The sequence below is a fragment of the Sminthopsis crassicaudata genome, chromosome 4, assembly GCF_048593235.1.
Source record: "Sminthopsis crassicaudata isolate SCR6 chromosome 4, ASM4859323v1, whole genome shotgun sequence".
In the NCBI taxonomy this organism is placed as follows: Eukaryota; Metazoa; Chordata; class Mammalia; order Dasyuromorphia; family Dasyuridae; genus Sminthopsis; species Sminthopsis crassicaudata.
Window position 1 is genome coordinate 53,296,907 of NC_133620.1, and position 26,599 is coordinate 53,323,505.

The 26,599-nt window shown below is 37.2% G+C and overlaps 1 protein-coding gene and 1 long non-coding RNA gene across 4 annotated transcripts in view; one reads left to right on the forward strand and one right to left on the reverse strand.

Moving 5' to 3' along the window:
• Positions 1–2,543: 2,543 nt before the first annotated feature.
• On the reverse strand, positions 2,544–16,873 carry LOC141540533 (uncharacterized). 3 transcript variants are annotated; one of them, XR_012481573.1, is made up of 4 exons: positions 16,839–16,873; positions 7,225–7,434; positions 2,850–2,925; positions 2,544–2,734 (listed from the first exon to the last, which is right to left on the reverse strand). It is a non-coding gene; the product is annotated as an uncharacterized LOC141540533 (long non-coding RNA). The 3 variants fall into 3 exon arrangements; XR_012481574.1 differs by lacking the exons at positions 7,225–7,434; positions 16,839–16,873 and adding an exon at positions 5,532–5,960; XR_012481575.1 differs by lacking the exons at positions 7,225–7,434; positions 16,839–16,873 and adding an exon at positions 5,700–5,959.
• A 104-nt stretch (positions 16,874–16,977) lies between these two features.
• The window catches only part of LRRC52 (leucine rich repeat containing 52), a 43,265-nt gene continuing 33,643 nt past the window's right edge, over positions 16,978–26,599 (forward strand). The window contains exon 1 of the mRNA XM_074264624.1: positions 16,978–17,931. Coding sequence (XP_074120725.1) covers positions 17,313–17,931 — 619 coding nt within the window. The 5' untranslated portion in view covers positions 16,978–17,312. The remainder of the gene's footprint in view (positions 17,932–26,599) is intronic.

Sequence of the window (26,599 nt, forward strand, 5' to 3'; positions counted from 1 at the left end):
GTGGTAAATGAAGTAGACTAGAAAGTAGAAAGACAGAAAGGGAAGAGAAAAGAGAAGGAAGGAAAATATCAGCTACATTATCACCGTAGTCCAAGCATGAAGTAAGGAAATAGGCATTTGTAAAGCACCTACTATGTGAAAGGCATTTTAGAGATACCCCATTTGATCTTTACAACAGCCCTGGAAGGTAGAGCGATTTTGATTTCCCATTTTTATAGTTAAGGAAACTGAGGCAGAGGTGAAGTGTCTGAGGTCATATTTGTATTTATGTCTTGCTAACTGTACGCCCTACACCTTCTCCCCTTTATCAGTAAGTACTTGAAATAGGATGGTGGAAATGAGAAAAAAAAAAGGAAAAAGGAATTGTATCACCAAGCTTAACCACTCTGTGATATAAATCTAGTTTAATAATTATTGCTGTGGCAACAGCGAGACGCTAGAGACACTGATCCTACTCCCTTCAATGATGCTTCTGTTTCTTCCCCCCAAAACATAGTTGATTCTCTTTTTAAGCAAATAGGCTTGAGCAAGAAGAAGTAGGGATAACGTAAGAGGAACATCTTCTGGGTCAGAGACATTCAAAATTTTCTTTTTTTCTCTGCATTCATATGAAGATTTTTGAAGCAGGGATGTTTGGAGCCAGTTAGCTAAGAAAACAAGAGTCTAAGATTCTTCTCTTAGTCTCAGAGACAAATTCTGAGTATGTTCCACAGTAATCTAAATATGCACTCAAGGAGAAGAGAGAATTACCATTCAACATCTGCTGGTGTTTGGGAGCTCTAGTGGAAAAGATATCCAATTAGGAACACTGCTAGTTGTCTAGACAAGAAACCTCCATCATATTTTATAAGGCTCTCAGAGAATTTCCTTTGCTATATTTGAGTGCCAAAGCAACTAAATGAACATTGGTTTTGAAGTCAGGAAGATCTGAATTCAAATCCAGCCTGAGTCATTTAGTTAGCTGTGTGACACGGAAAGTTACTCAACTCTATTTGCCTTAATTTCCTCATCTGTAAAATTAGCTGGAGAAGTAAACAGCAAACCACTCTAGTGTCTTTGCCAAAAATAAAATAAAAAGAGGTCTTGAAGACTCCAGTTCAATTGAAAAAAACTGGACAACAACAATTTGAATGTCTTCTATGAGGTTTTATAAATGGTGACCTAGTCTGGAGTCAGAGTACTTTTTAGGTGTAGTATAGCAGTTGTAGCAGTTATCATATGAGTGGTAATAGTAGCAGGAGCAACAACAGCAATATAAAAAAGTCTGGGCTTTGTTGATCTTTGTCACTTCCTCTTTCCCCCTCCTATGGTGAACACAGTAGAGAGCATATTAAAAACTCTTTAAATAAGCCTCAGTAAGTTGTCTTTCCATAAAGCCCCATGTGCTCCTTATCTTGCCATTTTATAAGCCTCATAATATTAATATTTCCATACAGTAAGAGGCAATTCAAAAGAAGATCCATTTTGATAACCAAACTAACAAAGGGACAAAACAGCCTCTCAGAGAAGTTTAAAAGAATTCTAGAATTACAGATGTTTTTCCAACATTACAAATCTCTCTATGGCTAGCTGCCCCAGAATCAAATCTATCCTTTCTTTTTATAACCCCCAAAAGCTCAGTTGCCCCTTCTATTTATGATTAGGCTAAGAAACTACTCGTATTTACCTATAGCTGATTACAGAATTATCTCCTTCCTGCCTCATAGATTTCCCAGAAACTAGCCAAAACAGAAAAGGAAAAGAGAACTGGGACTCATTCAATTTCTTTCAGATGTTTTTTTTTCTAATTGCTCTTGTGCTCTCAATAATTTTAAGCACAAGTTGGTTTCCATTACAAAGATATCCTCAAGATATTGTCCAAAAGTTTACATTAGAATTACATTACATTGGAAAATAGGGATGGGATTTTTTATTTCATTTAATAAAAATTTCCCAGGTGAGGAAACACCTGTTAATGTAGATTGGCATATTTTTATGAACAGATTGTCTTAGAGAGTTGCCTACAGCACTGAAATTTTAAGTGATTTATTCAAGGTCTCACATCCTGAAGCAGGACTTTAATACATGTTTTCCTGATTTCAAGGCCAGCTCTCAATCCAATCTGCCATACCCTGATGCCTTAGAATTTTTGTGTGTAAACTATCATTATTCCTGTAAACAAGCTGGTCTTGTTTTTCTTTTGCAGCTGGGAATTGGAAATTTGAGAATTATGTGGAGATTTGGCATTGTGATGCCATCTGTTGAAAGGGGTTTTAATCTGCATCAAGTATTTCTCCTCACCTGCTCACTTCCACAAGTTTTCACAAATCCTACAAGATCCAATTGGCTTTGAAAACCTTTCTCAACCTTCCATTAGGAAATAATCTCTCTTTTAAATTTGTCATAATATCTTACCTGAACTCCTACTTTGAAACTATTTTTTGTATCAGAATTGTTTGATCATGTCTTTTCTACCCTCCTATGTCATGCCATCCCTGAAAGTAAAGATCATAACTTTCTTGTATCCATAGCACCACGATAAGTGTGTGTTGAATTGCACTGAATTGAATTAAGAATTGTCTAGTTTATTTTGGAGGCTAGAAAAACCTAGTCAGAATCTTCATAATAATATCAGTGGAAAATTCCAAGGGTATTTACACCAGTCATCAGATAGATCTGGTTTCCATTTGCTGCCTCAACATCTGACTCTCTTGAGAAATCTCGAGGAAGTCACATTTCCTTTCCAATTCCCCATCTGTAAAAGAAGGATGATACATTAGTATGTCACATCACTGTTAGGGGGATTCACATAAAACCTGGAAAATGTTTTAAGTTTTTTGAAAGACAAGCTCTGATATAAAATAACTGACCTGGTGATGCATCAACAAGAGGTGTGCATCAAACGAAAAGAGTAAACCACTGGCCATGGTGCTGACACAGCAGAACCTGAAGGGGAAAAACAAAACAAAACCCCATACGTGGGATGACTTGGCTTCCTAAGAAACAGTAACTGGAGAAAGCTAAATAAAGATTGTCTTATCTATTGCTTGACCATCAAAGAAGGACAATAACAGATAGATATTGAGGCATAGAGAAGAATGTTTGAAAGGCACCAAGATGGGAAATGGAAAGATTAAGACCAGGAAATAAAAAGGAGTCCAGTTTGATTGAACAGTACAGAGGATGAAAGGGAATGGTATATGAATTAGTCAGAAAGACATAATCTTAGATTAGAAAGAACACAACCAGATTTCAGAGGTCCTATATTACTAGGAAAAGAGTTTTCTATTTTTGCTAGGCAGCCACTGAAAGTTTTTGGTTTTTTTGTTTTTGTTTTGTTTTGTTTTGTTTTTGCTGAAGCAACTGGGGTTAAATGACTTGCCCAGGATCACACAGCTAGGAAATGTTAAGTGTCTAAAACCAGATTTGAACTCAAATCCTCCTGACTTCAGGGCTGGTGCTCTATCACTGTACCACCTATCTGTCCCTAATTTGTATCTCTTATTGAACAGCTTGAAAATTTCTCTATCCACTGAGGAGTTTTGTATAGTAAATGAAAAGACCACTAGCCTTAGAGGTGAAAGAAATGTGAATTTTAATGCTGCTTCCAATGGGGCGGTGAGAAAGGCACTTATTCTTGCTAAGACTCAGTTTCCTGAGTTTTCTCCAAAAAAATTAATTTTTAGCAAATAATATTGTTATTGTTTATATAATATTTACATAATATAAAATAATATTAAAATAAATTATATATTTACATGATAATATAGAAAAAATAAAATACAATTATTAGAATAATAAGTGTAGTACCTAAATGTTGTATCAAATGAAACAATGCATTATCATTCCTTATATACCTTAAAGCATTATATAAATGTCAGTTATTATTATGTTCAAAGGCATGCTTTATGATCTTCTGCAAGGAATATGAAAAACTGAAGAAGAAAGAGACTGAAGGCAGAGAGGTAGGCTAGTACAATAATTCAGGTAAGAGGAGCAGGCCAGTTGATGATGTAGAGTGATGTCAATTGTAGAATAAAGAAAATTGTACAAGAACTATTGTGGAGGTAAAAGTGAAAGGACTTAGCAACTGACTGAACATGATAGGATCTGAGAATATGAAGAGTTAAAGATGACTATTATATTTTGAGGCTGGGCAATTCACTCAAACACTTGAAATTCCCTGAGCAGCAGTAAGATCTCTTCTCTTGTCCTAAATATAGCTCTAAAAGCCATTTTGTTGCCTTTAGGATTCACTATCAGCCTCAACTCATTTTGAGCTTTAAGTGTTTCTGACATTTCTATCAATAACTTGGATGAAGACATAAGGGTCTTACTTTTCAATCTAGAGGTGTCACAAAACTGAGAGAGCAAACATGTTAGAAAATAGAATTGGGATCCAAAAAAGATTTTTTATCAGCCTAAAATAGTTGTGCAAAGCTCACAAAATTGGATTTTAAAGAGATAAATATAAAGTTCAATTCTTGGGCTCAAAAACTCAACAGCACAAGTTTAGAATGAAGAAGACAGAGCTATATGAAGCACACAGGGGTAGAGAGCAGTTTTGTGGAGGAAATTTTCCAACAGCTTCCAAGGACCACAGAATCAGTAGTGTCATTCTTGCCTCCCTCAAAATTTAATCTGATCTAATTTCAATGATCTGTAATTTCATAAGTATGCACACTCCCTCTCCTAGAACAGATTGTAATTTTTCTTTAACTTTACTAGATGTGGGGGGCAGCTAGGTGGCGTAATGGATAGAGCACCAGCCTTGAATTCAGGAGGACCGGAGTTCAAATTTGTTCTCAGACACTTAGCACTTCCTAGCTGTGTGACCCTGGGCAAGTCACTTAACCCCAGTCTCAGGAAAAAAAAATAACTTTACTAGATGTGTAAAGTAAAAATAATAATAATTATTATTATTATTACCCTGCAGCTTTCCTGAACTTAGATAGTACCTAATTGCAATTCTGGTCCTGCAATGACCAGTCCTTCACTCCAAGCTTTTTCAGTTTTGTAGGAGTTCCACTGGCATAGATTTTGAAGAACAAGGGTTACCTCCATACCATAATAAAAGTACCCAAGAAGGATTTTAATGAACACATCATCTTATGATGCTTGAGAGACATTGTATACAGTACAAGGAAAATGATAAACCCACTCTATTAGAACTAGACAAAACCTATATTACAATGTTCATTTTACACATCATCTTTTAAGATGCTATAAGCTGGGGGGGGGGGGGAATCTAAAGAAAGATGCCAGAGAAAGGATAATAAAAGTATTGGAAAACATATCACAAGATGAATAGATGAAGGAAATTAGATTTCACCTGGTTAAATATCTACTTAGATAAGGACAAAAAAAATATTTAAAGGAATGTCATTTTGGAAAAGGAAGAGTTCTCAGAAGGAAAAAATTGAAATAACATAAAATTGGAAAAAGACATATTTTGACTTAAGAAAAACTTCCTAATGGGTAGGGTTATCCAAATATAAGATAGGATTCATGGCAGGAAAAAAAAGAGGCTTGCCCAAACTGGAGATCCTCACTTGAAGGTTGGACAACTGTATATTGGCAATATTGTAGAAGGCATCACTGTTCTTGTACGACTTGGAATAGATGGTATCTGAGATCTCTTCTAACTTTAAGATTCTGGAATTCTATGAAAGGCTCTGCTGATCTTTGTATGTCCATGAGAGGCTAAAGAGAATACATACTTAGTTCTGATTGATGACCTAGGGATGAAAGTTGGACATAATTTCAATCTTTCCTTAGATGTCTTTCTGGGGCATATCAGAGTCCATAACTGTGTTATTCTAGCTGAGCTGTAATTGGATACATGAAAAAAAATGAGAAAGAAGAAAATATGCTAGTAAGCTTTGATCATCAAAATGATCACAATGTCACTGTCTTAGGACATTTCTTTGTGGAAAGCAAATTCTTAGTCAAAATCCCATCACATTCTATTCATTTGCTCTTTGATCCTACTCAGTATGACAAACCCTTTTTTTTAGATCCATTACTCCCAAACTCATATACTTCTATCCAATTTATCTCTCTGGAGATAAGTTTTCTCTGGAAAATGAGATGGTTACAATTTATAAACGGCCAAATGATATGAACAAGTAGTTTTAAGATGAAGAAATCAAAGCTATCTATAGTCAAGCAAAAATTCTCTAAAACATAAATCACTACTGATTAGAGAAATGCAAATTAAAACAACTCTGAGGTGCCACCTCATACCTATCAGATTGGCTAATATGTCAGAAAAGGAAAATGATAATTGTTGGTGAAGTGGGAAAATTGGGACATTAATGTAAAACTTTAAACTTATTCAATCATTCAAGAGAGAAATTTGGAAATATACCCAAAGGATATGTCCTTTGATCCAGCAATATCACTACTAGGACTGTATTCCAAAAAGATTCTAAAAGAAGAAAAGGACTTACATAGAGAAAAATTTTATAGCAGCTCCTTTTCTAGTGGCAAACAATTGGAAATTGAGGAGATGCCCATCAATTGTGGGATGGCTGAACAATCTGTCATATATGATTATAATGAAATATTATTGTGCTATAAGAAATAACAAGCAGAAAAATTTCTGAAAAAATGGGAAGATTTACATTAACTGATGTAGAATGAAGTGAGCAAAACCAGGACAATAATATCCACAGTATTCACTGTGAATATTCACAATACTATATAACGAATTGTTAATGACTTATCTATACTCATCAATCCGATGATAAAATAATTCCAAAAGATTCATGATGAAAAATCCTATCCATCGCATGGCTCTCTTCAACAATGAGATGATTCAAATCAGTTCCAGTGATCTTGTGATGAAGAGAGCCATCTACTCCCAGAGAGAGGACTATGGGAACTGAGTGTGGTACACAACATAGCATTTTCACTCATTCTGTTGTTGTTTGTTTGCATTTTCTTTTTCATTGTTTTCAGTTTGATTTGATTTTTCCTGTGCAGCAAGGTAATTGTATAAATTTGTATGCATATATTTGGTTTAAACATACATTTCTCCATGTTTAACATATATTAGACTACTTGCCATTTAGGGAACAGGTGGGGGAAGAGGGGAAATTGGAACACAAGGTTTTGCAAGGGTTAATGTTGAAGAATTGTCTATATATATGTTTTGAAAATAAAGAGCTTTAATAAAAAATAATATTTTTTTTAAAATGGTATCCATCTCCAGAGAAAGAACTATGGAGTCTGACTGCACACCAAAGGATACAATGTTTGTTTTTTTCTTCCTTTCTCTCTCTTCTTTCCTTCCTTTCTTTTCTTTCTTCCTTTCTTCTTTCCTTTCTTTCTTTTTTACTTTGTTCTTTCTTTATCTTTTCCTTTTTTGCTTGGTTTGAATTTTCTTCCACAGCATAATATAGAAATATGTTTTACATGTTCTTTTGAATTACTTTGTTGCCATATAAGTAACTGTGAATGGAAGAAGATGAGATATCCAAATGGGAAAATGGAAGCTCAGTAGTGTTTAGGAATAGATAGTAAACCCAAACAGGATCTAGCAACCAGAACATAGCTATGAAATGCTCTTTATATTAGGTATAATTTTAAGAAGTGGTTTATAGAAGTGATAAATTTGCTCAAAATATGAAAAATATGAACATCTATAATAATTTCAAGTCCTTTTGTTTTGCAAAATATTGAATTCCATGATAGCATATAACATGAATGTCTAATGATAGGACCATTTTTCTCTAGATTAGAAAAATTGGAATGATTCTCTAAGGTATTTTACCTTAAGGCTCTCTATATGGCTCTACATAATTCAAGGAGATAATAAAAATGGGAACAGAGGAGAACCAGCCTTCTACCAACTGGTTATTAAGGAAAATGCAAAGTTTATTTATATACATAGGATTATCATTTAAACTTCTTTCAAGTTATCAAATCAAAGATGGTGGGATGTTCTCCTCTCCCCATTCCCCATATTACACAGGCTACATATTGCCCTTTTGTAGTTTCTTTTCTCCTCCATGTTGATTTTAAATTAATATCCATATAAAATTGATATAGGGCAAAACATAGCATCATTTTGTCCAAAGATGGTTCTGACTGAAGGATTTACAGTCTGAAACTTGATTTTGAAAAACTTCATGGTTTAGACCCCACAAGAATTATGGTTTGTCAAAGCCCTTCTTTAGACCTGAATCTATATCATCTTACACCCATAGTATCATTTGGTCTTGGAAAAATCCTAACTAACTAGGAGAACTAAGGTTCTCCTAATATTGTCCTTCTCTTAGCCTTGTCTATCAAGATATATAGCAAATAGATTACTCTTCAAAAATATATTCCCCTACAATGATAAGATTACATATACCAATTAAGATTACCCTTGGGTAAATAAGTGTCTGTTATAATATTAGGCCTGGAGACCTAGAAACCACCATGACATTCTCCCCTTAAGGAAGGTTGTAAGCTTCCAGAACATCCTCATGGAAAATACTGACAATATGTTTCAAAGGTGAGTACAACTCTGTGCCCCAAATAATATCTTGTCTACCACCAGCTTGTTTTTCTACCTAATAACTAACCTCCAAAATAATATTTTCCCTTGATCCCTGATGTTCTAATTGACCAGCATTCCAAAAAGAATATAAGAATCCTACTCTCAGAAGAGCACTTTGGAACATACCCTTCCTGTGTACCCATAACTCTGTGCTACTCAACACAGCACTGTTCCTACATAAGCCGTATCCTATGTTAGTATAGGTGTATCAGAGTTGTAAAATCTTTCTCTTCTTCCTATCTTTTCCCTCTCTTCCCCACTGATTGCAATAAAACTTTGCATTGCAATGTCTGTGGCTGGCCTCCATACCTCTTGTTAGACATGAAGGCAGTCTAGGACTTAATCTGTTTTGTTGACAGCCACACCTATACTGGGGGAGGGGAGCATGTTATTTGTGAATCCAATTGTAGAAAGCCCCATATTCTTCCAAGAGGGACTCTCTTATGCCAGAGGACTGTCACAAAATGGAAATTTTTTTAAAATAAAAATATCTCTGGTTGTGTTACCAGTCATTTTCGATTATTAGTATGAATTTGTTTTTTCTCCTATTTTCTCCTAATACCCAAATGGGATCTACTGCTACAACGAGGGTAAGGAAATTTGGTTTGTTTGGTAGGGGAAAGGAAGAACAGAGAATAAACATTTATTTAGTGCCTAAGATGTATCACTCATTGTGCAAAGCACTTAATAAACATTATCTCATTAGAACTGGTGGGTAAAATCCAGATAATTTTGGGTCCTGAAGCATTCAGAGGGAGGGGAGGAAGTTTTGACTCAGGTGCTATGGTTAGAAGCTTAGAATAATGGGAAAAGCTAATGAGATCTGTAATAAAGGGAAATAGGAGGCAGTCAAAGGCAAACTTCATTTTTTTAGCCAATTTAACCATTTCACAAGATAAGAGTGATTTACTGAACAACATGAAGAAATAGCATGTGATGGTTTTGCATTTTTTTTGCATTTTTGCATTTTGTATTTTCCTAGTAAATAGATCAGACATTTCCAAAGATAGTTAATAGTACATTAGATAAAAGACTGGATCTGGAGTCAGGAACATCTGAATTCAAATGTGACCTAAGACATTTACTCGCTGCAGGAATATGGGCAAGAGACTTAATCTCTGGCTTCCTCAAGGATAAAATGGGGATTATGATAATACCTACTTCTGAAACTTGTTGTGAAGATCAAATGGGGTAATATTTGTTGATTTGTTTGAAAAAGCACTTAACAGTGCCTGGCACATAATAGGTACTATATAAATGCTTATTGCTTCCTCTTCCCTTCTCATTATTCCCATATGTTTATTGCAGCTATATTTTAGATACCTGCCACTATCATGCTTCCTTCACCATGTTGAAAGGACCCATAACTCTGTGTTCCTTAATACAAGTCTACATAAGTCATATTCTATGGTAGTGTGTGTGTTTTGGAGTTTTAAATTGGATTCTATTCTCATCTCTTAGATTAATCTCTTTTATCTCGGTGCTTGATTTCACTTCTGTATGGTTCACCCCCATGTCCACACAGCAACAACAACAATAGTAATAGTTTTCATTTATATGATAAAACATCTTACATAAATGGTTTCATTTATTCTCCAAATATGTAAGGAAGGTAAGGTGTGATCTCCATTTTATAGATTAGGAAACTGAGTCTCAGATATGGCCAAGGTCACCTGGCTGGCAAATTGAAAAGTCACAACTCAGCCCTAGTTGTTACAACAGATAAGAAGGGTGAGACAGATGAACTGGCATAAGCTTGGAGGCACAGGGGAGAAGGAAGCAGATGCTACTGATGGTGCTGATGAGGGCACCAGATTCTCTTCCTATGCCTGGGTTATCTGCATCTGAAAATAAAAGCAAACAGAAGCAAAATTTCTTGGCTGATTTTACACACTGGCCTATCAGATAGCTATTGCAGGGCTTATGGTGGGAGGTGGAGCATGGGCAGGGGGAAAACAGAGATCAAAAGGAGATCTCCTCAAAGCAAAATGGAATTGTTTCAGGGGTCTAGTTTCTATCCCCATACGTTTCAGTATTCCCTTGTAATCTAATTCATACTGATATGTTAATGACTCATAGCAATATAATATGTTTCCATCTCAGAAGTTTTACATTTTAACAGGGGTCACTACTTAACCCCAAAAAAAGATATTTGGGTCATCAATTATGGAAAACTATGGAGGACATATGAGAGTGCTTAATCAAAGCTCCTATTGTTTTAGCCCACCTCTGAACCTCTCCCTTCTCTCCCTCCCTCCCTCCCCCCCCTCTCTTTCCCTCCCTCCCTCCCTCCTCCTCTCTCTCTCTCCCCTCTCCCCTCTCCCCTCTCCCCTCTTTCCTCCCTCTCTCTCTCCCCTCTTCCCTCCCTCCCTCTCTCTCTCTCTCTCCTCTCCCTCCCTCCCTCCCTCCCCCCCTCTTTCTTTCTTTCTCTCTCTCTCTCTCTCTCTCTCTTCTCTCTCTCTCTCTCTCTCTCTCTCTCTCTCTCTCTCTCTCTCTCTCTCATTCTGTTTCTCATCATCTTTAGGGATGCTTCTCAAATCACATCATTTAGGCCTACTCAGAAGGTCAAACTTCTGAAATTGGGTTCTCTTTTTAAATTAAGTTTTAATTTAAGCTGAAAGTGCCTAATCAAAGCTACTGTTGTATTGCCCCACCTATGAACCTTTAACAAGTTCTGTTCAGGCATGTAAGTGTCCCAGAGAATTATCATTTATTGGGGCCATACTGCAGACTGGCTGAAGTCTTGGGCATGAAGAAGGTAGAAGGATTCGGGGTAATAAATCTGTATCACAGAAAGCATAATAGCTATGCCCTTGACGAGATCATCTGAGCCCTTCCTTATTCTCTTGGCACCCATTGGGTTGAGGGTCAAGGGCCTCTGACACTCAACTCATGGGACCCTAACACAAATCTTTTCATTCCCTTTCCACTGAACAATGATGATGCCTTTTGGGTCCCTGGGGAAAATGAAGGGAGACACTCTGGCACCTGAATAAAGAGTATTAATTTGGAATGGCAGTGCTGTTGATAGAAAGGGCTAAAAATAGATCCCTATCCAAGTCCATGAAAAACCAATGAGTTTGTCCTAATGTGATCCAGCTTCTGATTACACCCTCATGTGCCCAGTCACTTGATATCCTCACTATAGAGGGCAAAGGATGATCCCTGTGAAAGGTCCAGAGGTGGGCTAAAACAACAGGAGCTGTGATTAAGCACTCTCAGCTTCAATCAAAGCTTAATTAAGAAAGAGAGAGAGAGAAAGAGACAGAGACAAAGACAAAGAGACAGAAAGAAAAAGACAGAGAGAGAAAAGGGAGAGAGAGAAAGAGGAAAGAGAGAGAGAGAAAGAGGAAAGAGAGAGAGAGAAAGAGGAAAGAGAGAGAGAGAGAGAGAGAGAGAGAGAGAGAGAGAGAGAGAGAGAGAGAGAGAGAGAGAGAGAGAGAGAGAGAGAGAAAGAGAGAGAGAAGGGAGAAAAGAGGAAGGGAGGAGGGAGGGAGGAAAGAGAGGAGGGGGGGAGAGAGGGATAGAGGAAGAGAGAGCAAGAGAAAAAACCCAATCTTGGAAGTTTGACCTGAGAAGGCCTAAATGATGTGTTTTTAGAAATACCCCTAAACAGTTTTTATCCCCAAAATATCTCCTCCAAAGATCTCTGACTAATGTCCAATAAGGAAACTTAAATCCCTCCAGGTCTTTCTGAAACCATCCTGCTGATTATTTCATATAGAACAATAAAACTCCATAACATTTATATATCATAACTTATCCAGCCATTCTTCAACTGATGGTCAGCCACTCAGTTTTCAATCCCTTGCCACTACCAAAAAGGCTGCTACAAACATTTTTGCACATATGGGTCCTTTTCCCTGCTTTATGATTTCTTTGGGATACAGCCACAGTAGAGACTGCTGGATCAAAGGATATGCACAGTTTCAGAGCCCTCTGGGCATTGTAACTTGGTATGTTTTTTGAAAAGAGGGAAAGAAGAAGTTGGAGATTCAGGACCTGGATCACTATCTGAAGAGACCTCAGGCAGTTAAGTTCTTCCACTCTAGAAGCAACAATATTTTCGTTGTATCATGCTGTCAGTCTCTTCATTTTACAAACTGAGACCCTGATTGGTAAAGGCTCTTTGCGAAGGTCACAAAGGCAGCCAGGAGATAGTTAGCTGGTATTCAATCCCAGATATTCCAACTATAAAATCAGTGCCCTCTATTATGTGATTATGAGCATCCAGCCAACTCCACATTGGTTAATGAAAGGCAACATTTATATAAACACTTTAAATTTTAAAAGTGCTTTACAAGCATTATCTCATTTTATCTTATACGATCCCTGAGAGATGGGTGCTACTGTATCTTCGTTTTTATAGATTGGGAAAACAAAACAGACAGAGATTAAATTACTTGCCCAGGAGCATACATCTACTAAGTATCTAGGAGATGGGTGCTACTGTATCCTCATTTTTGCAGATAGGGAAAACAAAATGGAGATTAAATTACTTGCCTAGGAGCATATAAGTATCTGAAGTTTGATTTGAACTCGGTCTTCCTGAACCAAGGCCCAGAACTTTATTCACTGCAGTTACTGATTAAACAGACCCCTCCAATCAACAGGCTCTTCAACCACTGGAGAGAGTTATCATTTTGAAAATTAATTTTCTCCTATAAAGATTTCCCAGATTGAGTTTTATAAGCTTTGCTAAGCATCATTAGCAAGCAGCAGCAGCACTTTTATAATTATAAAAGAGGCAAGAGAGGCAGTTGGCATAATGCATAAAAATCTGACTTTGGAGTCATGAAGGCCATGGGTTCGAGTCCCACTTAATTAGCCATATGATGATGGTGAAGTCACTTGACCTCTTAATGCCCCCAGACAGCTACCAAACAGGTGCCAATCTGCACTGGCCAAAAGAGTTTTCTACAGGGAGTTCCCTATGCCAGTGAAGTTACAGGCCTAAGCCAATAATAGCATTTTAGGGAGGTAATGTCATCTACTGGAAATAAGTCTAGTTAGGATTCAATCCAAAACTGACACTTGGCAAGGAGATTGCTGAATAAATAAAGGTTAAACTATATTCTTCCCCAAGTGAAAATATAAGAAGGAAGGAAGGAATGGAGGAAGGGAGAGAGGGAGGGAGGAAGGGAGAGAAGAAGAGAGGAAGGGAGGGAGGAAGGAAGGGAGGGAGAGAAGGGAGGAGGAAAGGAGGGAGAGAAGGGAGGAGGGAGAGAGGGAAGGAAGGAGGGAGGGAGGAAGGGAGGGAGAGAAGGGAGGAGGAAAGGAGGGAGAGAAGGGAGGAGGGAGAGAGGGAAGGAAGGAGGGAGGGAAGGAGGGTGAGGAAATGGGGTTAATGTTAATATTACCTGCTTTTTATTTTCAAAGCATATGCATTGATGATTTTCAACATTCACCTTTGTAAAACCTTGTGTTGTGAATTTTTCCCTTCCTTCCCCCTCCCCCCTTCCCTAGACTACAATTAACCCCATGTGCTAAACAATTCATAGATAGATAGATAGATAGATAGATAGATAGATAGATAGATAGATAGATATTTCCACAATTATCATGATGCACAAGAAAAATCAGATCAAAAAGGGAAAAATGAGAAAGGAAACAAAATGCAAGCAAATAACAACAAAAAGAGTGAAAATATTATGTCAGTCCCCCCAGTCCTCTATCTGGGTGCAGATGGCTTTCTCTATCACAAGACCATTGGAACTGGCCTGAATCACCTCACTGTGGAAAATCAGAATTGATCATTGCATGATTTTGTTCTTGCTGTATACAATGTTCTCCTGGTTCTACTCACTTCACATAGCATCAGTTATGGCCTCTCCAGGCCTCTCTGAAATCATCCTGTGGATCGTTTCTTAAAGAACAATAATATTCCATTGCATTCATATACCACAACTTAATTTAGCCTTCCCTAATTAATGGGCATCCACTCAGTTTCCTGCTCCTTGCCACTGCAAAAAGAACTGCTAGAAACATTTTTGCACATGTGGATTCTTTTCCATTTTTTTATGATCTCTTTGGGATACAGGCCCAGTAGAGACACTGCTAGATCAAAGGATATGCACAGTTTTATAGCCCTTTGGACATAGTTCAAAGTTGCTCTCCACAATGATTGGATCAGTTCACAACTCCACCAGTTTTCCCACATCCATAAGGCAAATATTTGACCTAGTATCCTGCCCCCTATCCTGGATTGTTATATGGATAGCAAGCCAATTATGAAGCCCTCTAAAATGAGAAACATTAAGTCTTTTTGTTTGTTATTCGAGGATCATAGATTTAAAGCAGGAAGGGATCTTAAACACCATTCAGTTCCATCACCTCATTTTATTGATGAGAAAACTTGAGGTACAGGGGGCTAAAAGTCTCACCTCAAGTCACACAGCTTATAAATAGCAAAGCCAGGATTTTAACTTGGGATTCCAAGTGGAAAGTTCTATGCACTACAATATATTACTTCTTTGAATCAGGATGACTACTATCTAAAGTGATTTTAGAATAGTTAAGCTGTGGGCACGATGGAAAAGAAAACATTGGGCATAAGAATAATACGTGCACACCTTTCATTGGAGCCATTATTTTAAGCATCTGGGGTATCTGCTTCAATAAGGCCTCTTTCAATGTGACAGAACTCCCCTGAGCCTCTCATATCTCACCTAATTCAGCATCAAGAACTCAATGAGTGCTTAGTAAAAATAAATAAATAAATACTTCATGGATGAAAGTAGCTGACTAACAATATCCCCCTGTCCTTGCTCTTGTCTCACCAAGATAATCCAGGCATCAGAGAGGTCTTTCTTACCAAGGTATGTATATTTATTATTCACACTTACACTCTTGTTACAAATGTGTTTCTGACAAGTAGTTCAAAAGATGAACTTCTGTAAACCACATCTTCTTTTCCCCTGGGTTTCTATGTTCATATGAAAAGGAATGGATCTCTCTTTTATCTTTAGTTTCCACTTTCTCTGCCCTTTCTCTTTCAGATGGCAAACCTTTCCCCTTTTATTCCCTTCTAGGTCAATAGGTCACAATTGATGATGATGATGATGATGATGATGATGATCAACTAGAATTTATATGGCTCTTTAAAGTTTGCTAAGCAGTTTATGACTATTATTTCATTTTACCCTCACAACAATAACCCTGAGAGGTAGGTGCTATTATTGTCCCCATTTTACAGATGAAGAAACCAAGGCACAAAGAATATGTTTAGGATCACACAACTAGTAAATTATTAAAGGCAGATTTGAAGTCAGGCTTTTTGGCTCCAAGTCCACTAAGCCACCTTGGCTTCAGTGTTTTAAAGAGATCACTTTTAAAAGTGCTTCTGGAAGAATTCTTTAGTAAGAGAGGGATTCCTTATAAGGTACACATTTACATCAATCATTTTTCAGTTTATTCACTTGGAAAAGGGGTTTTTTCTAAAGCTAACTGTGTTTGGCAGTGTAGTGGAGAGATCACAGATTTGTGCAATGCTGAGCATATCACTGAACCTTTCTGATCATCAGTTTCCCTGATTGTTAAAAAGAAGATTAAAAGCATGAACCTTTCTAATCTCACTTTGTCTGATTGTTAAAAAGAAGATTAAAAACATGCCTTCCTATTCCACAATGTGCTGTTGCAGTTGTCTTATGCTTCTCTAATGAACTAATTCATGTCTAAAAGTCTGTTACCACAAAGTAATATTTTATAGTGGAGTAAATTTCTATCATATGATTATTGCCCTTAAATCATAAAAGAGCTAGGAAAAGGAGCTCCTTGGAGAGCATCTCATGCAACTAGTCATTATGCAGAAGAGGAAGATGTGTTTAAAAAAATAATTTCTTAAATATTGAAAGTGATTCTAGTTATTACAAACATCCATACTCTACACAAAGATTTGCATGAACCTAAAATTATTTTATATAAATAATAATAGTTCCCAGTTAAATAATACTTTGACATTTAGGATACTGGATTTCTCTCTTATTCTCATACAAACCAGGACTCATTGCCCCCCCATCCTCTTCTCTACCCAGTACCCATTGTTAACTCTGAAAAGATATCTTGCCTGCTCTGTGGACTTCTGAAGTTCTGCCTAATTTTTTTTTCTTTCTGGATACCAACACATAGAGCACCATGACATATACACTCTTACACACACACACACATACACACACACACACACACACACACACCCACACACACACACACACACACACACAGATATAAGCACAACATAGGGATCCCCATTGCAGACACCTTTGCCAAAGAGTCCCAAGCAGTAACGGAGCTTTTCACCCACACAGCTTACCTAGGAAGATACCACTCCTGGGTTGGGTGTCCCAGCTGCACAGGGGAGAATTCTTTTTCCCATAGCCAAGTTGGGTTTTGCAGCTGCTGACATCACAAAGGTGTCACCTGGCAACCACAGAGGCATGCGGTTCTGCCCTGGCTCCCCTTCACTTGCAAACTTAGAGAAAGGGTGAATAATGCTAAAGCAGCCAAGTGGGCAAAGAGCCAGAAGGCAATCTGTAGGTAGAGCTCCTAAGCAGACACTGTGCAGCATCAGGCCTCACATCTCAACTTCTGCTCTTGTCCTGTAATGGAAAAATTGCTTGCACCAAGGTAGAATGTTATAGTCTTTTCTGGCTCTCTCTCCCCACTTGCCTCCCTCCCTTTACCCTTCTCACCTCACTCTCCTCCCTGCCCCCCCCACACACAGACACATTTGCCTGCATTCTGCTCAGACAGCAAGGTGGGACGAAGGTAGCCACATCACCTTATTATGTCCCTTGCGGCAGGCCGTTGGCTCTGGTGGTTGCTGTTCTCCTGCGGAATGGGACTAGTTGGAGGGGATGAACTGTGTCCGACAAAATGTACCTGCAAGTTACTAGAGGTGGTTTGCTCAGGCCTGATGGAGTATCCCCATGATATGCCACTGACCACTCGGCAGCTCGTCCTGAAAGAAAATAATATCACCTACTTGCCAGCCATATCCCTAGGTCTCCTCAATGACCTCGTCTACCTAGACTGTAGATCCAATCAAATCATGGAGATCATGGATTATACCTTCATCGGAGTCCACAAACTTATCTACCTTGACATCAGTTTCAACAACATCAGTCAGATCTCCCCCTATGGTTTCAGCATGCTCAACAATCTGGTGATCCTAAATATCTCCAACAATCCCTACCTCGAACACATCAATAAATACACCTTTGGCAACAACACCGCCCTGAGACACCTGGATCTGAGCAACACAGGTTTGGAATTTCTGGATGTCCATAGCATCCAACACCTGTTCAATCTCAAGGCTCTGTATTTGAAAGGAAATCCTTGGAACTGTGACTGCACATTAGTGGACTTCAGCATCCACTTAATAGTGACAAACATTGAATACCCAGGTGAGGGGGACTGGTAGGGGCTGGGAAAGGGGAGAAGAGGAGGCTACAACAAAATCAGAGGTAAGCTGGGCTGGGCCGGGATAGAAAAAAGGAAAGAGTAGAATAAGAGTGGAAGAAAATTGGGAGGTAGCTTTATTTTAAGATATTTCTCTGCTTGTTAAGCTGTTATTCTCTATTAAAGTTGTAAACTGATTTAAGACTTTTGAGACATTTTGTCTCAAAGCTTACATGTGGACTTTCATTTTCAGGCTTTGGTGGAGGTGGAAAGAAAGCAAGCCCAAAGTATATTTCTTTTCTCTTTCACCAGGATGTAAGCTTTTGGTGAGGAGGAACTATTTCTCATTAATTCATAATGTCCAACTCATAATAGATGATTTTAAACGCTTGTTGACTGATTGATAAAAGTTCAGTCTTTGCCATGAAGACCTTCATAGAAGTCTGCATAGTAGATTAAAAAAAAACAAACAGCCTAAGCTCATGAGTACACAAAGGAGAGCTTCTACCTCAGCTGGAAATTTCCTTGATTTACATAATTTACAAGCTATTATTTAACATTTTAATTTTAAAACATTTTTACATTTATATAATTTACTTTTATTCAGATAATAAGCATGTATTGAGCATCTGCTATATATTGGGCACTTATATTTGCCATATGGTAACACCAGACTTTAGGCTGACTGGTAAAAAATCAAATACAACAGTAACATTGAAAAGTTGAGTTGAAATGGGAAGAAAGAAAAGTATGGCATGAGTTTTAGTCTCCTTTATTTAGGGTTATTTGGGGGGTGATATGCAGTCAGGATGAATGCCATCAAGAGTTCATCCATCTATAGGAAAGATGAAATTAGAGGAATGGATTTGGAATGAGGAAGGTAAAACAATTTGAGGAACAGAAAATGAGTTAATAGATTGTTAAGGGAGGAAGAGGCAGGTGAATGGGAGAGGGAATAAAGAAAAAGTTGGTTAGCATGTTTTGAAGCTCAGATAAATATAAACCAATAGATATCAGAAAGAGTAAGTGAACTGCTAGAAACAGAAGTGTGATTTGGAGACATGTTTAGCACCCTTCACTATAGACATCAGGGTCTCTAGCTGGTAGATTATGAGGACTCCCATGAAAGCCCTCCAATGGCCATGGCTCCTTCCCCACAAAATCTGTCAGGATTCCCGAGTAAGATGATAACAAAATCAGAGCTTGCATTGCAGGCCCTTAGTCTTTCCATTTAAGAGTTTTACTTTACTCAGCATTCCCCCGTCACATTTCCCCACCTCCCTAACACATAAACCCAAATCACTCCATACTATCTAGTCTTTCACTACTGGCCTTACCTCCATGATAACATCAACAGTTTAGGAGAAGGTATATTTGGTTTGTTTGGATCAAGCATTGCGATAACAGACCTGACCCATATTCTTATTGGAATAGGAGGTCAGATTTCAATAAGCATTTTAAGGTTTGAAAAGTGTTTTCCCCCAACAACCATGTAAGTAAAATTATTTCCATTTTCAAGCTGAGAAAATGGAGGTTCAAGAAGATTGTGGGATGATCGAAAAGAGAAAAGAGACTTGAAACCAGATATCCTAACTTCAGGATTTTCCCAAACTACACACTGCTTCCCAATTGACAGTAACCCCTCATGAAGCCAGTACTTTTAGTGTGGTGTCTTGGTATAGTGAGCTGAACTAGACTCAGGAAGACAGTGATTTTAATTCCAGCTCAGGAGTTTCTTGACTATAAGTCTCAAGCAAAGTGTTTAATCACTCTTAGACTTAATCATTTTCTCATCTATAAAATGGGGGTCATAATAACATTTACCTCAAGGAGGTGTTGAGAGGAAAATAATTTATTTCAGTTGAAATAAATCTTAATAAAACATTATATAGATGTTAGTCCTTATTATTATTTTTTTTATTGCCTCTGTGCCCCTTCAAGACCTCCCTCCAAGCTGCTAAGAAAACACTGTTGACAATATATGCACCGATCCACATAAATGTTAAAATAAGTAAAGTTTCCAGTAAGGCACATATGTCTATTTTAGTGTACACTGAAACAGTTTGGGACCCTTAGGACAGCCATTAAGGAGCCTGAGGTTAAGTGACTCTCTTAGTCTTTAAAGATCATTTCCCTTCAAAGAATAAAGAGCCCTTAAAAAACGTTTGCCAGAATCTCAACTAGAATAGTAAAAATGCCACTCAATAGAATCAATTTTGCCAAAGGAACTTTTTGCATTACTTTGTGCCAGTGCAAATGCTGAGTCACTATGGGTAAATCACCTTATTTCCCTGTACATTTGCTCTCTTCTAAAGGCCCAACAGATGATAGTCACCATCCCTTCTCTTTTGGGCCTTGATGATAAAGTTCTCTGAATATTATTCAATACAAATATTATTTTTCTTTCTTTTAATGCTGAGCTTAAAAACATGGCAGTGAGAAAAAGGTGTTCCCTTTTTTATGAGGTAATGCCATCAAATATCATAGGATTTTTGATCTAGAAAATCTAAGTCACTAAACTTGAAAGATACTTCTTAGTTTCCTCAGCTATGAAATGGGGGTGGTGACAGCATCTAAGTTCTAGGGTTGATGTGAGAATTAAATGAGGTAATATTAATAAAATGCTTAGAACAGTAGCTGGCACATATTGCCATATAAACAAATGTTTATTACTGTTGTGATCATAATAATTATTATTCTTATATAATCAGTCCATCTTGGTGAGGAAACTGAATTGTTAACCAGAGGTATGACCCCAAGGAATATTAGGTTGAGTGACTTGCCAAAGGCCAAAGCAGGTGACAGATTTGGTGTTTTAATCATTACCCTCAGGCTCCAAATCCATTGTTCTTGCAACTGTACCATCATGAAACAAATCCCTTCTATACCATACTTGAATTTACTCTATCATGAGATTTAGAGTTGCAATGAATCTTCTAAATCATTTGGTCCAAATCTCTTATTTTATGGAAGAAATAGGGAGCCCAAGAAGCAAAGGAAGGAGAGCATATGGCTCATACAACTAGTTAAGTAGCCAATTTCCAATAGAAATCAAAGTTCTCTGATAGCAAATCTAACATTCTTCCTAATACACCATTCCATAGACTGAAGCTATGTATATTGAAGATAGGAAGCCAGTGGTTAACTCTTTAAACAAGACACTCCATCTCCCATTCTCCCTTCTTTGTTGCACCTATGGGGTTGACCATTTTGGCTGAGTTGATTGTGAATCCTTCTGAAGAAGCAACCAGTTTTTCTGATTTTTTAATTGGAGCGACTTAATTGATATGTATCACCTGATCCATTTACAGGCAGTCTGAGTAGTCTACATGGCTTTTAAATTTTTTCCACTCATGACCCATTTTTGCCTGAGAAATTTTTGCGTAGCCTCAAGTATATAGGTATATAAAATATGTATACAAATCAAACATAGTAATAGCAGATCATAATTTTATGACCCCCTATATTCAGTTACAAGACCCATATGGGGTAATATGAGAAGCTGAGGTCTAGAACATGAATTCATCATGAGATGACATATGTTGAGGACAATGGAGAAGAAATAATAGAAGAAATTGAGTAGCATAATAGATAGAGTGTTGGGTTTAAAGTCAGGAAGACCTGAATTCAAAATGAGCCTTCAGGCCCATTTAGGCTGTGTGACCTTGAGAAAGTCATTTAGTTAGTTTATCTCAGTTTTCTCAACTGTAAAATGGGGTTAATGACAGTACCTAAATTCTAGGAATGATGTGAGGATAAAATAAGGTAATATTTGTAAAGTTCTTATGGCAGTTCCTAGCACATAGTAATTGCTATATAAGCAAATATTTGTTATTGTTGAGATTATTATTATTACTATTATTAAGAGAGGAGACATTCTGAAATAATTTGGTAAATGAAGTCAGTTTGGTAAATGAAACAATATCTCTATCTTTCTCACACCTTCTCTCTTCTCGTGTACATCCACTGTTTCACACCACAGGAGGACTGAAGGATATATAAATATGATACTTATGGTGCTCCAGTTTACTAATAGCTCCTCAAAGTGAAAATTAATCCCACGCCAGCAGTTCTTTTCCTCTTAAAGGCAATGGAAGGGATTAAGCATGTGTATAGTACATATAATTGGGGCAGCTAGGTGACACAATGAAATAGAATCCTGGGTTTGGAATCAAAAAGATCTGAATTCAAACCCAGCCTCAAACACTTATTAGTTGTGTGAACCTGAGCAAGTCACTTCACCCTATTTGCCTCAGTTTTCTCATCTATAAAATAAGGTATAGAAAGAAATAACCACTCCAGTATCTTTGTCAAAAATAAAAGGGATCACAAAAAGCCAGAAATAAGTGAACAAAAACACCCTTGAATTAGAAATATTGCTATATATTTTATGATAGATACAAATATAATATACCAGAAACATGCCCGTGATTTCAGAAGACCTGAAGTTTACATCCTAATTCACCCATTTTTTATCAGGAAGATGCCCAAAACAAGCTACCCATACTATACAATGTTGTGTGGGACCAGCTCTCCTGTGAAGAAAAAAGCAGGACATGTCATTGATCCATTTGCTTTGTTTAGTCCAAAAGTACCTCATTTTTTCCAAACAGATCCAAATTAACAGAATTTTCACACCACAAAAGAAACTTGATCACAAGGTCTCTTTGAATAATGTGCTTCTTTGACATAGGCCAAATGATTTTATTTGTAAAAGATTATATTTATAGCTTCTCAGGGGTTGAGTTTATTGCACAAGGAGAACTATATCTATAATACAGTAAATACTGGTGGGATGCTGATGTCCTGTCAGATAATGAAAAAACAGAACTCTGCCCCCAATCAGCATACATGTAGTTTAAAAAAAAATAGAGCAATGGATTCAGTTTCGTTTTTGGCCTGGGTCAGCATGTAGAAGGAAAATATCCTGGCCCTAACTATCTTTTTCCAGTCATTGATTCTATTTGAAAAAGATAAGGTAAATTAATCTCCTCCTGTGATATCTAATATTTCCTAGGAAGATAATGTCACATACAGCTGACCCACCATGGTATTCATTATTATGATTTTAAAAAAAAGTTATATTTGCATGGCATCTTATAGCTCCCATCTCATAGAGCTGTCCCCTTCTTTCCATTCACATAGCCAACTACTCTAGCTTAAATCCTCCTCTTCAGCACATTTTAACAATCTTCTTGCTTTCAGCCTCTACCAGTCAACACACTCTAACTCATCTTCCACCAAGCTACTAAATTAACATTTGTAAAATATGGATATGACCATGTCATTCTTCAACTCAAGCATTTTCAATGGCTCCCTATTGCCTCTAGAATAAACTACAAATTCCTGAGGATGGAAAGGTAGAGAGGTGACACAGTAAATAGAATGCTGGACATGTAATGAGGATAGACCTGAATTCAAATACTGCCTCAAACACTTTCTATGGCCAAATCACTTAACCTCTTAATCCAGTTTCCTTATCTGTAAAACAGGGATAAATGCCTCTCAGGATTATTGTGAGGATTAAAGGAGATACATATTAAGCATTTTTGAAATCCCAAAGTGCTATATACATGCTAGTTATTATTCATTTGAAATCCTCCATGCCTACCTTTTGGAAATTTCTTGGCTTTATGGTTTCTACGTTTCCAAATTTATTTCACATTACTTTTCTCTATTCATTTTACTTTCTAGCCAAGGATTCTATTTGCTTTAACTGAATTCAACAAATTATCTCTCATTTTCATGTCTTCCATTCTTGGAAAGCACTCCCTCTTCCCTGCCACCTCAGAAAACCACTAGTTTCCTTTAAAGCTCAAGTGAATGTTACCTGCTACATGAAGCCTTCTCTGATTCACCTGGTCCATTGTGCTCTCATCTCTTTAAAACTATCTGTTGTATACATGTTGTATCCTCTCAGTAGTACATAAGATATAGGATATATCTATATAGTGCAATATATATTATATAATATAATATTCTTGAGAACAGGGAGAGATTTTATTTTTATTATATCTTTGTGTATTTCATGCCTTGGCACACTAGGTGGCTCATTGGATAGGGTGCTGGGTCTGACCCAAGTTCAAATCTGGCCTTATTCACTTACTAGCTGTGTGATGCTGGGCAAGTCACTTTACTTTGTTGGCCTCTGTTTCTTATATGTAAAATGAGCCAGAGAAGGAAATGGAAAACCATTCCAGTGTCTTTGCCAAGAAAACCCCAAATAGTATCACAAAGAATTGGACATCACATTGACTACGAAGCAACAGCAATCTTATTACAAACCTGAGGTCCAGAGAAGTCATGACTGACTCATAAGATCATAAATCTGGAAGTGAAAGAGACCTCAAAAAATTTTTAACTGTCTCCATTTTACAGGTAAGGGAACTGAGGCCCAAGAAAGTAAACAGAGTTGTTCAAGATCATATAGGTAAATTAATATGAGAGATAAGATTCAAACACAGGTCATCTTTTTCCAAAGCAATTACTCTTTGTGCCACACAATGCTGCTTCTGTGTAACTTGTCTAAAATCATATAGTTAATATGTATAAGACCTATATGTATCAAATCTAGGGCCTCTTGACTTTATTTCTAGTTCCTAACTATAAATTAATTCTGAAAATTTCAGAATTAGAATAATTGTGGTCAATATTAACAACAGTTATTGTTTCATTCTGCCCACCTTGAATTAAAGATGAAACAGTATAAAGATGAAGCTGAAATGTTTTGCAATGACTCCTCATTGCATGAAAATTGACTCAAATCAAACATGGCACCTGGCAGAACCCATATACTGTCTGCAGATAGCCATCCTTGAATTGTCTGAGTAGGAAGAAAAAATATTCCCTGTAATTGGGATGCTGGGAAGATCTCTTCATCTTTGCCACCCTAGGACTGCCTTAGTAGATGGATGCCTATAGGATGATTTGGAGTCTCTTTTACTTCCATATTCTGTGACTTCTTTGAAGACACCTGATTCCCAAAATCTCTTCCATGTCTAAAGTTCCTCATTAGCTTTTTATTCTTCAAGGTTAAATGCCTGTCCTATCTAAATTCAAATATACCTGGAGGGGATAACATATAAAACACATGAAAGACAGTGTAGGATAACAGAGCATCCCACATCTGCAGTACCAAAGACCTGACTTTCAAACCCAATTCTGCTACTTTAAACAATACACTTGCCTTTTCTGTGGCTCAGTTTTTTATTGTTAAATGAGATTGGGCTATTTGACCTCCACAGTTCCTTCCAGACCTAAATCTATGATCTACTATGGGTCAGGAATTGTGTTGAGCACTGGGGTACAAAAAAATGGGCAAAAGAAAAGAAACCCATCATTTAATTTGGGACAGAACATACAAAAAACTAGGTTCCAATAAGATATAGACAGGAAAAATTGGAGATACTGAAGAGAGAAAGAACTAGAATTAAAGGGGATTAGGAAATGCTTCCTATAGCATGTTGGATTTTAATTGGGACTTGAAAGAAGCCAGAGAAGTCAGGAAGTAGAAATGAAGATGGAAGGAATTTTTCAGGTATGTAGGATAATCAATAAAAAATAAGTCCAGAATCAGAGGATGGAACATCTTCTTTGAAAAGCAGCAAGGAGGCCGGTATCTCTTTATCTCAGGATATATGGACAAGCATGAGGTGAAAGGAGACTAGAAAGGTGAAGCAGGGGGAGGAAATGGTGAAAGGCTTTGAATACTCATCAAAGCATTTTGTGTTTGATCCTAGAGGAAATACGGGGATAGTGGAATTTGTTGAGTAAAGAAATAGCATGGGCAGACCTATGTTTTAGGAGGAAGATCACTTTAACAGCTAAGTGGGTGATGTACTCAAGTGCAGAGAAAGTTGTGGTGAGGAAACCCACCAGCATCCTATTGAAATCCAGGTATGAGGTAATAAGGAGATGGCCCAAGGTAGTGGTGGTGTAAAACCCAGAGGTTTGACAAAGGTAAGATCAACAAGTTTGGGCAACAGATTGGTTTGGGAGAGAGAGTGTGAAAGACTCTAGGATGATACCCAGATTTTGAGCCTAAGGTAATGGAAGGATGGTGATATCTTCAACTGTGCTTATAAAGTTTAGGAGAAATGAAGGTTTGGGGTGAGGGAAGGTAATGATTTCAGTCCTAGCAATGTAGGGCTAAAGCTCAAGAGAAAAAATAGAGCTGGATGCATAGATCTTGGATTAAACCGCATAGAGATGCTTGCTGAAACCATAGTGGCTGATAACATGCTCAAAAAGGAGGATAAATGCTATATAAGTAAAGGCGTTTGCTGAGATCATTTTCTTCCAACATAAGTGTATCATGTTTAACAAGCATTATGATACCTGGCCATTGCCTTACATAACCAGCACAATATCATCACATATCTTTTCCTATGGAATTTTCCCTTAGAATTATTTTCTACTTCATATATTTATGTATTATTTAAATCTCACTCTCATTTGTATAGTTTGTGTTTAGGAAAAAAAGTTAATGTATAGTTTAGTAGTAATTGAGTCACAAAAGTTAATTATCAAAATTTCATCCTTTTTACAAACACAGGCACAAAAATTCCTCATCAGGAGGGTCTTCCTTTGAGTACCAACTAGTATCAACTAGTCTTGAGTATTAGTAATACTATAATAATAATATAATATATTATAATATATATTATATATGAT